Source organism: Amblyomma mixtum, chromosome 7 (genome assembly GCF_055824585.1).
Source record: "Amblyomma mixtum isolate Tamu chromosome 7, ASM5582458v1, whole genome shotgun sequence".
Taxonomy (NCBI): domain Eukaryota; kingdom Metazoa; phylum Arthropoda; class Arachnida; order Ixodida; family Ixodidae; genus Amblyomma; species Amblyomma mixtum.
Window position 1 is genome coordinate 12,733,475 of NC_143018.1, and position 14,513 is coordinate 12,747,987.

At 43.1% G+C, this 14,513-nt stretch overlaps 2 protein-coding genes across 4 annotated transcripts in view; one reads left to right on the forward strand and one right to left on the reverse strand.

The window, feature by feature from the left end:
* Window positions 1–14,513, forward strand: part of LOC149335052 (uncharacterized) — a 38,270-nt gene that overhangs the window by 6,936 nt on the left and 16,821 nt on the right. The window contains exon 1 of one of the 2 annotated variants that reach the window (XM_089551744.1): window positions 14,310–14,405. The exons of the other annotated variant lie outside the window; for it this stretch is intronic. The gene's annotated coding sequence lies outside the window, so the exon portion shown is untranslated. Of the gene's footprint in view, window positions 1–14,309; window positions 14,406–14,513 lie in introns of those variants that run through there. 2 annotated transcript variants of the gene reach the window in all.
* LOC149335053 (uncharacterized) lies at window positions 560–13,321 on the reverse strand. 2 transcript variants are annotated; one of them, XM_089551743.1, is made up of 4 exons: window positions 13,176–13,321; window positions 12,996–13,097; window positions 10,903–11,520; window positions 560–9,273 (listed from the first exon to the last, which is right to left on the reverse strand). In XM_089551743.1, the coding sequence occupies exons 2-4, from the start codon at window positions 13,014–13,016 to the stop codon at window positions 8,422–8,424; spliced, it is 1,491 nt and encodes a 496-aa protein (XP_089407869.1). In that variant the 5' UTR covers window positions 13,017–13,097; window positions 13,176–13,321; the 3' UTR covers window positions 560–8,421. The 2 variants fall into 2 exon arrangements, with proteins under 2 accessions (XP_089407869.1, XP_089407868.1); XM_089551742.1 differs by having other exon boundaries at window positions 12,996–13,321.

Below are 14,513 nucleotides of genomic sequence, written 5' to 3' on the forward strand. Positions count from 1 at the left end.
ATAGGATTAGCTGACTGGAGGATGGATTAATTTATAGAGTGTTCAAGAAAAGTAATCAGAACTAAAGCCACCCCTGAAGGAAAAGGAATGTGACGAAAATAATAATTTTGAAAGTGTTCCTAACTGAAGCTGAGGCCAGACTGTACATGTGCACGAAGGTCTTGTCAGTGCTCGGATCTTCACAATAGCCTTTACGATATATCTCACCGTCTGGCAGCCTAGCAGTCTGGCAGCCCAGCAGTCTAGCAGCCTAGCAAAGAAGCTAGCATCCTCATTTTCTTGGTAGCTCATAGCTTACAGAGTGAAAATATTCATCTGTAGCCGGTATTATAGAATAATGGCACATTGTAATGTGCCAGTTTAAGTATGCAATATTTCACAAAAGCAAAACCGGCTGCTCCGAGTGTTGCAAAGGAGCATTTAGGAGGCCGCTCATGTCACAGTTTTGATACGGGCTCCATGACTGGCACAAGAGTAAGAGGTTTCACAGTACTACAACTGCATGATGCACAAAAAAGAAGCATTCATGGCAGGAATGAATTGTTGATTTTGAGAGCCATTTCCATGAAAACAATACTTTATTTGATTACAAAATGGCAGTACAATTGAAAAACACGCCCCACCACGTTTTTCACACATAAGCCACTATGTCAAGAGTACAGGCTTGTACGAGAAGGCCTCGCAACATCAGCGAATGATAAATAATAGAAATATAACTGCACTGAGAAATACACTGCTGAAAACACGAGGAGTAAACAGTGAATTCAAGCAAAATGGGCTTATATAAAATATGTAAATAATGTAATAATAATATCAATAATACAAGGCATAATCATGTGACAGTTCAAACTCCAATAACTCTAACTTGTGCTCCTAGTTAACCCAAGTGAATTCAACTTGTAGTTGGTTTCCTATGCTATTTGTGCACCTTGAAACCACATACTGGAAGCACTTCTCAATGCAATTTCAAATTTACTTTTTCTTGCCACACTGCGTGAAAAATGCATAGAGTCCTCTGCCAAAAGCAATTATCATATGCATTCGGAGCACAATAAGCAGTAATTAACAGGTTTTGGCTGCCGATCGTCAGTGACACTTCAGTGTCGAACAATCTACAGGCTTCAACCTCATAACAGACATGGCAAGCCATCTTTCATTGCCATCTAATAACAATTTTGGCCGTGAATATTAGACCATTGCACCTCCATTAGACTCCTCTTTTTTAGCAGAACATTTCTAGAATTTGTGAAGCTGAAACAATTCCAAGCATTCATAGGTGTGTCCAAGAAAAGACAAAAAATATGGCATTTCTATGCAAATCTGCCAAAAAACAATGTATACATGGTTTCTTCCTTATAAGTTGTCATGATTAAGGAATTGGTTTATGGTTTATGGGGGTTCAACGTCCCAAAGGGACTCAGGCTATGAGGGACGCTATAGTGAAGGGCTCCGGAAATTTCGACCACCTGATATCTCACAGTACACCAGCCTCTAGAATTTCACCTACATCGAAATTCGACCACCGCGGCCGGGATCGAACCCGCATCTTTCGGATCAGCAGCCGAGCGCCATAACTGAGCCACCATGGCGGATAACTAACGAATCCCGAGGCTGCTTGTGTTCATGCTTTATAATAATGTAAATAAGCATCTTAATGTTTAAAAAAAATTGAGAACCTCATACTCATACAAGACGTCAAAAAGCATTGCCCATGTGCATATCTTGTAGCATGGCATAAGTGAAAATAGTTATAGTTCATGCAGTGTTGTATGCTTGGCTCATTATCATCATCAGCCAGATTACATCTACTGCAGGACAATGGCCGCGCCGACAGGCTACGGTATATGCAGGAATTGAATGTGGAATTTTGCCAAACTATAACCGAGCACTAAAATTTGAAATACTAGCACCACCTAGAAGAGATAAAATGCGGCTGTAACTAAATGGAGTTCAAGAAATGTTTCACAAACAGTGCAGAGTGGGGAGATATGGGTGTGGTATGGTATCTGAGGTTTAATGTACCAAAGCTGCAAACAGGTTCCGAGAGAAGCCACATCGGAGACCTCCAGATTAATTTTGACCACATGCGGTGCTTTAACATGCACTGACATCACAGAGAACATGGTAATTTTCACCTCCATCGAAATGCAGCCACAAATGACAGTGAAGTAACTCGAGATCTGTTGAAAAGGCAAAGACATTGTACTCGAAAAGCTTGCAGCTATATGATCTTGGCCTCCAAGTGTCCCAGAAGCATGGAACGATAACATAATGATCATCATCATCAGCCTGACTACACCCAATTAACCCTGCCTAAGCAAGCTGTGGCCACCTATCCCGCAAACTTCTTAACCTCCTCCCCCCTATTAAGCTTGCTTTCTATTGGCATCCAGTCCATTACCTTAATGACCATCAGTTATTTTGCCTTTGCATTACATGCCCTGCCCAAGCCCATTTCGTCTTCTTGATTTTGACTAGGTTGTCATTAACCTGCATTTGTTTTCGTCCTCCCTTAAAGGAAGTCTGCTATACATAGTTTGACCATTTTTCAGCCTAGAGACTGGCCCTCCGATTGCCATCGTGCCTGCCTTTGTGCGTGCTTAAGAGGCGCATGAGCAGCAATGAGCAGCACCGTGTTTCTCCGACCCATTCTGTCCACTTCCTTTCCGTTAACTTTACATTATTATTGTCCTTCCCATCGCTCCGTTGTCCCTAACTTTTCGTTAGCCTCCCCATTTCTGCCCCATACGTGAGTATCGGTAAGATACAGCTGTTGTATACTTTTCTCTTGAGGAATATAGGTGAACTGCCATTCATGATCCGAGAGACCCAGCCGAATGCATTCTACTCCGTTCTTCTAGTTATTTCACTTTCATCATCCGGATCTACAGTCACTACCTGCCCTAAGTAGACATATTCCCTTAACACTTTCAGCACCTTGCTACCAATTGCGAACTGCTGTTCCCTTCCGCGAATGTTGAACATTACTTTGGTTTTCTGCATAATAATTTTTAGACCCACCTGCCACCCTTGACATCCCCTGCCCGATACGCTTCCCCTGTTTTGGAAATCATTCCTTTACACTGTCTTGCCTTTGTATTGCATGCCCGGCATATGCCCATTTCTTTTTCTTGATTTCGAGCAGGATATCATTAACTTGTGATTGTTCCTGGACATATTTTACTGTGTCCGGTCTGTTAGCGTTAAACCTACCATTTTTCTTTCTATAGCTCACTGTGCTGTCCTCAATTCAAGTTCAACCCTTTTCATTAGCCTCCACGTTTCTGTCCCATAGGTGAGTACTGGTATGATATAGCTGCAATATACTTTCCTAATTATGGTAAACTGCGATTCATGATCAGAGGGTAATTGTGAAACGCACTCCACCCCCCTTCTTCCTTTCTTGGTTATTTCATTTTTTCTCGTGGTTTGAATCTGAGGTCACTGCCTACCTTGAGTAGATGTGTTCCTTTACCACTTTTAATGCTTCACAGCCTATCGTAAAATATTGTTTTCTTCCAAAACTATTGGGTCTTTACTTTAGATTTCTTCACATTAATTTTTAGATGCACCGTTCTGCTCTGCCTGTGTAGGTTCTTGATCAAGCTTTGATATTGGTCCTCAGAGTTACTCAGCAAAATTCAATGAAGGTCATCAGCAAATCGGAGATTGCTACGGTAACCTCCATTGAATTTTATCCCCAACTCTCCCCTATTCGGTTTTCTGCATACCTGATGCAAACCACATAGAACAGCACCGGAGAGGCCGTGTCCCCTTGCCCGATACCCCTTGTGATTAGGATTTTATAACTTTCCCTGCGAACAATCATGTTTGCTCTGCAGCAGCTAAGGATATTTTCCTTCCTTTTTATCCATGCCTATTCTCCATTGTGGTGCCGCAATGCAAGAGGATTGCACTTAAGTCTGCTTAAGAGCGTAGTTGTGAGAGCCATTCACTGTCTTCTTTTTCTCCCTTCATTCATTTTTGTTGTCTTTTTAATATATTTTTTCATTTTTTTTTACATTTTTGTTTACTGATCCCAACGGGAGCAATGTCAAAGAAGCGTCCACATACTATATTGACGCCATGGCTATTCTGATGTCCAAGTTCTATTCGACGTCCATGGTTATTGCGACGTCTAAGTGTGTTTTTGGCATTTAATTAACTAATTATTCAACACCAACCAAATTTGGAATTTAGCGAGATTTTTTCATCCACTACCTAATGCAATCAAACTTTTTTTCATATATCTTTATAGAAGACAGGAACGTGCAGACAAAATTTGCGGATGCCTTTTGATAATGCGTACATAGCCATATAATGCTCTCGCACTAAAAAAAGAAACTTTATGGTGTTAGCATACTGAAGTCTCACCTACGCTGTGGGGAACACTAAACTAGACCTCTGGATTAATACTGACTGCTGCTAGTGTTTCTCATTGTTACTGTGCACCAAATTTACATCCCAAGGGCATTCCTTTGCATTTCTGTGATTATCAAACTTCAGGCTTTGTGACCAAGAATTGAATTACAAACTACACTCAGCGACAGATCATGACAGAAAGTGAGCCACCAAGGTAAGTGATTTCCAGGCATCAAAAAGTGTTGTACTTGCCCCTGCTCATTCGCACAATTCATAATTGTGCCCTCTTTTAAACCCTGCCCAATTTTGAGCACCTCAAGCTCAAATTAGTTAAGACAAAGGTGTGTGGTCTCGAAGAGTTTGAACTGACACCAGCTTACCGTAATAACAATCTCAAAAAACACAACAAGGGAGGCTCATTATGACAAGTGGAAATCCAAGTCATAACAATATTGAATGAAGACAGCAAAAGCATAGGTGCCATTGTGCAAGAAAACTACGCTAGACTGCCAACGAAAAAAATGAAGACAAAATAACAACTAGACAGATAAAGTGTGTAGCATGCATTATGTGTTGTATTTGTCTTTTCATTACCAGACTGGCATGGTTTTCTGCATAACTAACAAAAAATTAGCCCTTGTTCTTGCCGTGTCAGCAGAGCTCCCAGTTCTGAAGCTACATTACTCAAAATGTGGCTTTAAGCTATGTGCAGCATCATTATAGGAGGGTTGGGGGGGGGGGGGGGGGGGGGTTAAAGTCCCAAAGCAACTCAGGCTATAAGGGACCACGTAGTGAAAGGTTCCGGATAATTTCGACCACCTGGGGTTCCTTAACGTGCACTGCCATCGCACAGCACATGGACCTCTAGAATTTCGCCTCCATCGAAAATCGACTGCCGCGGCCGGGACCGAAACCGCATCTTTCAGGTCAGCAGCCAAGCGCCATAACCACTGAGCTACCACGGCATCACAATAGGCTGCATACAAAAATTCATCCAAAACAAGTAACTCCAACAAAATTGTAATAAAAGCATTGAAACAACTGGCTAAGAAAAGGATCTAAAAAACAGCAACACCGGTGAGGTGAATGCTCATCTTCTTGCTCACAGCAGCACAAGTTTACGAACGTGTGAAACATTTCTTAAAAGTTGAGCATTAGCAATGTTACAAGAAGAATAGCAGTGACGTATAATACATAAAAGTAATAATAATAATGATTACAAACACTTCTCAAAGTATGCTCCATAACTTCTGTAGTTCAACTTAATGGAGAGCAAACACACATAGCTTCAGCAGAGCCTTTTGTGTGAAAAGGTACGTGACTAAGGCAACTGAAGCGCAGAAGTGTTTTCCAAAGAAATTGAGCTAAAATCACCAGTTAATGCATTCCCTTGCTTGTGAACAAGAATACGTTACAGAACAATGACAAAACCATGAGCAAGCGATTTCAGATATAAAAAAACGCGCGACTGAAGCCCTGCTCCACAAAGCAGCCTTTGACGTTGCCTGTGACCAGCCTGAGGAGCGTTTTAAGTCTTAGGTGCTGCCTGACAAATGTCTGACTTTACAAGCGGCTCCTGAAACTAAAACATGGACTGGCTACAGTACATTTCTGGCTCTCCTGACAACAAACAGTGCACTTATCAATCGTCATCAGTGACCAGGAATGCTCGGTTCCTCACGCGTTTAGGAACACACTGAGAACAAACTGAAGGCGATGCGTATTGATAAGTTACCGCACTACAATGAGAAAGAGGCTACTAGAAAAGACAAAAACGGGAAATGCAGGCATCGCCTCCATCGGCCATTTTTGCAAGCAAACTGCACTGACATCAAGACAGTTCTTTTCGTGTGGATACCTGAGGCACAGCTTCACCGCCATGCACTTTCAAACGATGTCCACGGGTTCCTTTTCAATGTTGATGTCGAGTTTCAATCAAGTGGCGGGGAAAAGTATTGTACATTCAAGTCTAGTTTCCCTGCTAACAAATGGACCCTTCACAGCCTAGCCGACACCATCACGGCCATAAACAGCCAAGAAATCGATTTTTACTAAGAACAAAAATTGGATGGAGTTGTCCTCAGTGGCATCAGTTTAAGGCTCTGGCCTCCCAAAATGATGCAACAAGCAGAAGTGAAAACCGCGACACAATGTTAGCGGAAAGCAAAAGCTGAATCGTAAAATTTTCACACATCAGAAGTGCGGAATGCATGACTTTGTTTCACAGCCTACTTTGCGTGGTCATATTAAAACTACAAACGAGTGCGTGTTAGGAAGTAGTCACATACCGATGCTGCTACGGGGAGGAGTAGTATGCGCAGGTTAGAATGCACCTTTACAATTGGTATTTTCATTGCCAAAGACATTCAAGTTATCACATGAAAGTGCCATGTGCACATATGGTTTGGGCAGATTGTCTTTAACTGGCATTTATTTGCTCAGTTTCTGCAGCTAGGGCTTCAAACGGAAAACAAAAAGTTGCTGCAAGACCTCATTTGTTGCCCTACTCAGTTAACTACTGAACAAATGCGGGAGAACCAGTGAGACAAGAGAACCTTTCATCACACACTATTTTGACACTGCTTCAAGTAGCTTTCCTCCTCTCCTGTTCATCCATGTGCCACTGGGGAAGCTTTCATGTATCTTCCTTTGTCAAGTGTGTCTTAAAAAGATAAAACCAGATAAAATCTTGACACCTGTTCATCTCAAGGTAAGCCCCATAATGTTATCGTAGCTCTTCACATTCAGCTACATTACAATTGCATTTTAGAACTTGACCACTAAAGATGTCTCCACAGGTACAAAGGACTACTAATTCCCAAACTAGCACTGGCTCTCTGACAAAATAATTAGGAATGTGCTGCTCACCAAAAGGCCCTTGACATAAGCTGCAAGAATGCCTCATGAGTCCCACAACTAATATAAAATGTTGAATTTTTTGCAGTAACATTTCAAGGATTTGTGAACATTGTCATACAGTGTCAGAGGGGCTATGAAAAATGGTATTAACTTGACTAACAACCATTTTTAACATTAAAATGCCAACTGAACATTCTGTCCTTAAAGGGACACTGAGGAGAAATTGAAGTTGGCTTGTATCGACAGAATACCAGCTTCTGATTACAAAAACGCCCCTCATACTGACAACAAAGCTCTTGTAACGTAGAAAACAGCAAGAACCAAAATACAGGTATCGCCGCCACAGGCCAAACTCGCAAGTACAAGAGTGATGACGTCACAGGACAAAACAGTGTTGCTAGAACCAATGGTTCTAGCAACCCTAGTACACGAGAAGCCATGAATCACTGAGGCGCAGCCAATGCATGCGCAAATCTCCTTGGCGTCGGCAGATGGCGCCACATCCCCGGCAACTACGCGCACGCCTGCAGCATCGGGACCAATCAGTGCCTGCTCACCGGCGCTGGCGGGCTCCCGGTATTCCGCTAACGGTAGCAAGGTACACGGTATGCTAAAGGTGTCTATTTGCGAGAACTTCGTTGACGACTTCGAGAACGGGATCCATCGTAACGCTGGCAAAACGCCGCTGCAAACATAAACGAAGCGACGGTAGCGACGGCCGCAATAGCCGATAGATAACGTGCGGTCGGCGGTAGCTTTCTTTTCGGCTGCTGCTAGGCCGCACTGCACCAGAAATCACGGAGTCTTCGTTACGTCATGTGCACATTAGTTTCACGTCACTTAGTCCTGTGTCGTCATAAGAGAATCCCAAGTTTGAATCAGAGCGGTGGGAAAAACTTTTTCAACTTCGAATCCAAATTTCTTAGAAATAAATGCACCTTTCGCTGCCGGCAAAGCGGCAACAAAGCCATGAAATGCCGAACTATCAGATTTTGCTTTAAAAAAAATATTAATAAAGCTCTCCTCACTGTCCCTTTAAAAGCAATTAAAACTTATCAACATTCCTGCATAAACACTGCACATTTGGAGCTGTTTGTGAAATGTATGCCCTAAAGACAATAACATAGGTTGATAGAAAGCTGCAGCAAATAACAGAAATCGACTAGCCCAACAAGTTCTGCTGAACAGCATTTCAGCTTATCACTCTTCCTGGTGCTCCAGTGTCAACTCCGGGTGCATTTTATAGTGCAACTCAGCTGCCCCCAAATCTTCAAAGAGGAGAATTCTGCACCTCCTACAAGCGTAACCCTCAAGTTCACCCACTTTGCACATTGTACCTTCTTCATTGTAGATAACACTGACAAAGTTAGACACAGGAGGATTTTTTTCTGTTTCTCCGTAATGCACCGAGGTTACATCTTCCTCCAGATCTTTACCCTGACTAGGGTTGGCTATATCGTCACCTTTCACAACCTCATCACTAGTCCCATTTTGAGATGGAGGCTGGGACTCAGCTGAGATGCATGGGCTGGGATTTTCAGTAGAGGTAACCTCACTGCAGGAGATGTCAAGGACATCTGAACTTGAATCTGACAGAAGGACATCTGAACTTGAATCTGACGGAAGGACATCTGAACTTGAATCTGACGGACTAAACACTCCAGGACTAAGCGAGAAGTTGGTGCTTTCGATCCGCGACTGCTGCAGTGGACGTTGCACATTTCCTGATGTTGTTATGGTCAACAAGGACGTTGCGCCAGGGGGTGTAGATACTGATGCCAAAACAGCGGGGTGAGGGTTTGGTACAGACAGTGTTGCGAATGGTTGGTTTTGAGCTTTTGCCAAAGCCAGCTCGAGCTTAGCCATGGCTTTCTTGTGTTTCTTCCCACTGTTGTGAGTGTTCAGGTTGACTGCACCAGAGATTTCTGTGTCGCAGGCATCGCACCTGATGAAATTCTCGACCGCAGTGCACGAACCACTGTGCTGTTTGTAGCCCGTTGGTCCCATGAACCTCTTTCCACACACTCTGCACTGGTATGGCCCACTTGTGACCTGTAAAAAAAACACAAACAATGAATGCAAAGAGCCAAGTCTTCAGGTAGGGTGCATATCACAATTGAAACTGTTTCTTAAGGGGGGACATGGGTCTTAGAGCATTTTTTTTTATTTACAGACCAAATGCAATGAAACTGCACATACTTATTCAGTTTTTTCTGCTAATTTCAAATATGCAATTTGTTTATTTCTAGGCCAATTAGTTCCTGAGATATTATTAATATATATCATGCCATTGTCTGCTCACACAATAGAAAAAAAATGGGCCACCAGAAATTTAATTTTCATATGTGGGTAGGTACTACAATGTGTGAAGAATGCAACGCTGGAAGCAGTTTTCAGTTTTTTGTCCGTGTGGACAAATGGGCTTAATAGTTAGTTTCATGTGTGTCGTGTTTTCTGGCACTGTATGTCTGGTTAACTCACTTGAAAACTATTACGCCCATTTGTCCACACGGACAAAAAACTGAAAACTGCTTCCAGCGTTGCATTCCTCACACCTTGTAGTATCTACCCACATATTAAAATTAAATTTCTGGTGGCCCATTTTTTTTCTATTGTTTGAGCAGACAATGACATGATATTAATAATATCTCAGGAACTAATTGGCCTAGAAATAAACAAATTGCATATTTGAAATCAGCAGAAAAAACTGAATACATATGTGCAGTTTCATTGCATTTGGTCAGTAAATAAAAAAAATTATCTAAGACCCATGTCCCCCCTTAATACTATAGAACAAGGGCAACTTATTTTAGCCTTGGACAATCTCATCGAATTACAAGAGGTCCCAAGCAAATCCACCACCCAAAGCTTCATTCCCTTCCTGCCTGACTTGCATGCTACCGATTAAGGCAGCAGCGGCAAGCAAACAAGCAGCGAGCGATTTTCAAAATAAGGAGGACACACACAGCGCAGACTTCTGTAGGGCTATATGGTGCATTTTGTATACTTTTTAGTACCTTGCCCACATTATTTTGCATGGCCAGTGCATCAGCTAGCTTGCCAGAAGACACTTCTCACCAACTAGCTGAGACCCACAACTTACTGTAAGGAGTAACATAGAATCGAGTGGGAGTCCTGCTGCAATGTCTACAGTTTTAAGCACCCGTTCATATGCGTACGATTGCTAAATATATACTTTAAGATTCAAATTTTTTTTAACTTTACACTAAGTTAGTACAGTCGCCGTCAAAAGTAAATGGAAGGCGATTTTGACAAAAAAATTTAATTTCTTTAAATCTAAAGCATAAAGGTCCATGTTTGTTGGTGCACAGTGCAATTCGCACAATTGCAATTAGTCTGCACATATGTATTCAAGGATGCATGAATTGAGGGAGCAATGATTAAATTTTTTCGTTAATATTGCCTTCCATTTACTTTTGACGGCACCTGTACATCGTGATTTCATCTGTAGACAGAATTGAAGTGCTTTTTAAAATTTTTAACCCTGCCCTAAATTACAATTCTGAGCTGGGAAAAATATGTTTTTGTTAAATTCTTGAACACACTACACCCCACATAGTCTGTCTAGAAATGACAAAGGCCAAAATAGTGTTGACAGCAGTACAGTTCCAGCACAAACAAAAGGCATGAACACATGAACAGTGCAATCCCAGCACTAACCTGCAGTGTAAGATTGGTATAGGACATAGCAGCCATGTTGTTGCCTTGAACAGCTGGGGTTACAGTGGAGTGCAAAGAAGAAGCTTGGATGCTCTGGCCAGTGAGATTTGGAATTAAGCCTTGACAGTGAGTAGCAGCTAGTGTTGAATTTGAGGCACCAGAACCAATGGGGCTCTGACCCAAACTGGCATTGCTAGGAGGCGAAATGGCAGAAGACGTGGTGCCGAATACAGGTCGGCAAGCCTTTGTAGTTTCAGTTCCAGCAGCTGTGCTAGCTAATGGAGGTGATGCTGGACAAACTGATGTCACGTTACAAGGGCTGAAGCATTTGACAGGAAGCGGGGCTTGCGCTTTCTCCGACGTTGGGTGCTGCTGAAGCCTAGCCGCGGCATTCTGGTGTCTCCTCCCTTTGTGATGTTGCTCCAGGTTAGCCATGCCAGATATTTCCACGTTGCAAACTTCACACTTGATGTAATTATCAGAATCGGGCATGGCACCAGGGGGCGAGTTTGTAGCGCTCAGCCTGCGATGCTTATCACTATCTCTGTGCTCTACGTAGCTTGCTGGGCCAGTGAACTTTTTTCTGCATGGCACGCACTCATATGGTCCATCGCTGAGCTGTGTAAACAAAAAAAAATTGAGAAAAATTTTTCATGAAACAGTGCAGGTCCAGGAAAGAGAAGTAATTTTTTGGTTTTTATGGGGCTTAACGTCCCAAAGCGACTCAGGCTATCAGGGACGCCGTAGTGGAAACCTCTGGATAATTTTGACCACCTGGGGTTCTTTTAACGTGCACTGACATCGCACAGAACACGGGCCTCTAGCATTTTGCTTCCATTGAAATGCAACCGCTATGGCTGAGATCAAACCCGCTTTCGAGTCAGCAGCTAAGCGCCGCAACCACTGAGCCACCTCGGCAGCCCAGGAAAGAGAATTAAGGCTGCCGAAGCTGCTTAATTAAGGGGACGTGTCTACTGCTAACATCTCTGATCAAGTTGTATATTTGAGCAGCAGAAAGTGAACAAGGACATTAAAGAAACGTACAGACGAGGACGATGCTGCTCAAATATACGATCCTGAACCAACTAGCTCACAATCCACCTTATTAACGATCTGATCAAAAAGTTTTGCAGCACTCACAAATGCTCCAATTCACTACTTCTCCATTTCTTTAGCAAACAATGCATCAAGGTAAGCCTTACACAAGAGGTAACAGTGTGACAATGGGGACTTATAACCAAAATGAGCAAGGACGTGCGTATGCCTTTACCTGTTGCTGTTGTCAATCATTTAATGAAACTTGCCAAAAAGTTAGTACCAGGCTAAAAGGTAACAAGCCAAAACCCTCCTCTAGGTTTCATTTCTATAGTTGTGATCACAATTCATTGTTTTTGTTCTCATGAACATATATACAGGCTCCACAGACCAAGACTTAAAAGTTCTAGCACACGTGTCACAATCAACGGCTCGCCAAAAAAACATATCCAACGAGTCACGATCCAACAAATCGTAACTACTGCACAAAGGTGTTAATGAATTTCGTTAGGTTCCAGATCGCAAAGGTGCCCCGCAAGCCGCATTTAGGCGTACGAATGCTGATTCAACAGCGGCTTCCCATCAATTTGTAATAGCGGAAAATAATACGATCTGACCTGATCTGAAAGTGCAGCGGTTAATAACGCATGCGACCAACTGTGGACTCGGCTTTACAGCCGTAAGCATCGCGAGTTCACCTAAATGCGAGCGGCTTCACGTTTCTGTTCAGCATGGCGCGCTACCTATGAAGCTGGGCTATGTGCGGAAGTCTCCTCAAACCGCCGAGTTGCTCGACAGAACATCGTGGATTGCTACTTTAGCATTTCTCCACTGCGACATATGCAACAAGTAGTTCATGATAACAGTGGTGACTTTAGGACAAAGCGTTTCCTGCCTGTCTTCAAGGTGAACGTGGAGGTCTGGGCAGGTGCACACAAACACGCGTAGACACACACACAAAAAAAAAACAAGTTTGCTTTACCGATAAAGAAGTCAATAAGCCATGCAACCGCGGGGTTTCAGGCGAAATCGGAAAGAGCAGAAAAAGGCTTGCTTACTCTGCTAAGTCCTGGGACCATCTGGATCGATCAGCGGGCGAAATTTGCACAACCGCCTCTGTAGTGTAGCCCGCAAGTTACTTTCCGCACCCGATCTGTCAACTGCAGCAGAAAGTGAAAGTTGTGTATTCTTCGGGTTCGGTATGCTACGTGGGTTGCGATCAGTTTCGGGGCGCTCACCGTTTCTTGTGCCTAGCTAACTGTCGCGAGAAATCTCAACTGTGCTGCTCGTTTAACTTGTGCATAGACCACACAACTAGAATGTTCTTTGCGCGCTAAACTCGAAATGGCTAGCCCTGCATCAGTCCTCACTTTGCATAGCCTAAACCGGCATTTCCCAGCATGCACTGCAAATGCAAAGCTGAAACCGAAACCCAACCTCTTTTTAATGCTGGCACGAAGCTCGGCGTACAGCATTAAGACTTCAGTAATAGAGTTTTAGGCACTCAACTGTTTCACTGTCTACGTAAGAGCAATAACATTTCACGGACTGCTTGTCGAATATTGTACATTCACATCTCAAAACGGATCGCAGCCTGCTGTCAAGTTGGCACAACCGCATCAAAACTCATATGGATCGAGGCGATGTCCCAACAGAATTGTCAAATGATAGAAGTGATTGCGCCCCTCTTGCTTCCCTCAGCGTTTAGAAAGTCCAGCTTAGCATCAGCATTAGAAACAAGGTTTGAAATATATCAAGGATAAACGTAAGGTTTTAGTTTCGGTTTTTTTCTTTGCGCACCGATGGGTGGTGTTATCTGGCGCTTGGTGACGAAAGCTTTCTTACAAAATAGTTCTGCATTTTTTGCGTGCTATCCAAAAGATGGCGCAGAAAACGTTTGCCTTGCGCTGTAAATAAGTGCGTTGCTTTTCAGTTCAACGAGTTCGGCAGTGGGGTTTGGTTCTTTGAAAGCAGAGGAGCCAAACGCGACTGCCAGAAAACAAAATGCACCACAAACTTACCTCTCCGTTATATGCAAGTATTATGTAAACTAAGCTTCGGCAGTTTAACAACAAGCGAGGTGACAGGAGTCATGAGCGCCAATTTACCGCAAAATTGCCTTCTTGCGAGTGTGAGAAGGAGAAGACGCGTGAAGCGTGCCTTTTTTCAGCATTCATTCACTTAATTTCTTCTTCTTCTGGGCGTCTTATCCAAAGACGACGTTTTACGAATCGTGTACTACGCAGTAATATTTCACAACGTGTCAGAATACACGTAACTTTAAAATAATGCTCGCTCAGTGACAGTGCCCCTCAAATGCCGATTATGACTGCTGAAGTCGCGGTGACGGTCACGGCTGCGCGAGGTTGGCGCTTGTGTTTTCAAAACAGAAGATGGCCATCACAGGGCGACGAACTGGGAAGCAGTACGAATCTGATTTGAGGTCATGAAAATATCTTTGACGCTGGGTATGTGCATTTAATGATATGTACATTTTATGTCTGGTGAAGGATGGAAGGGCTAGATCTTTGCCGCTGATGTTTCTTTGATAAGAAGGTATTATGCAAAGTGAGGGC

Excerpts from the sequence above, each read along its gene's own strand:
- LOC149335053 (XM_089551743.1), bottom strand. The coding sequence starts at position 13,016 with ATGGTCCCAGGACTTAGCAGA. Across the intron at positions 11,521-12,995 it reads TGGTCCCAGGACTTAGCAGA|CTCAGCGATGGACCATATGA; the intron begins GTAAGCAAGCCT and ends TTGTTTACACAG. Across the intron at positions 9,274-10,902 it reads ATACCAATCTTACACTGCAG|GTCACAAGTGGGCCATACCA; the intron begins GTTAGTGCTGGG and ends TTTTTTTTACAG.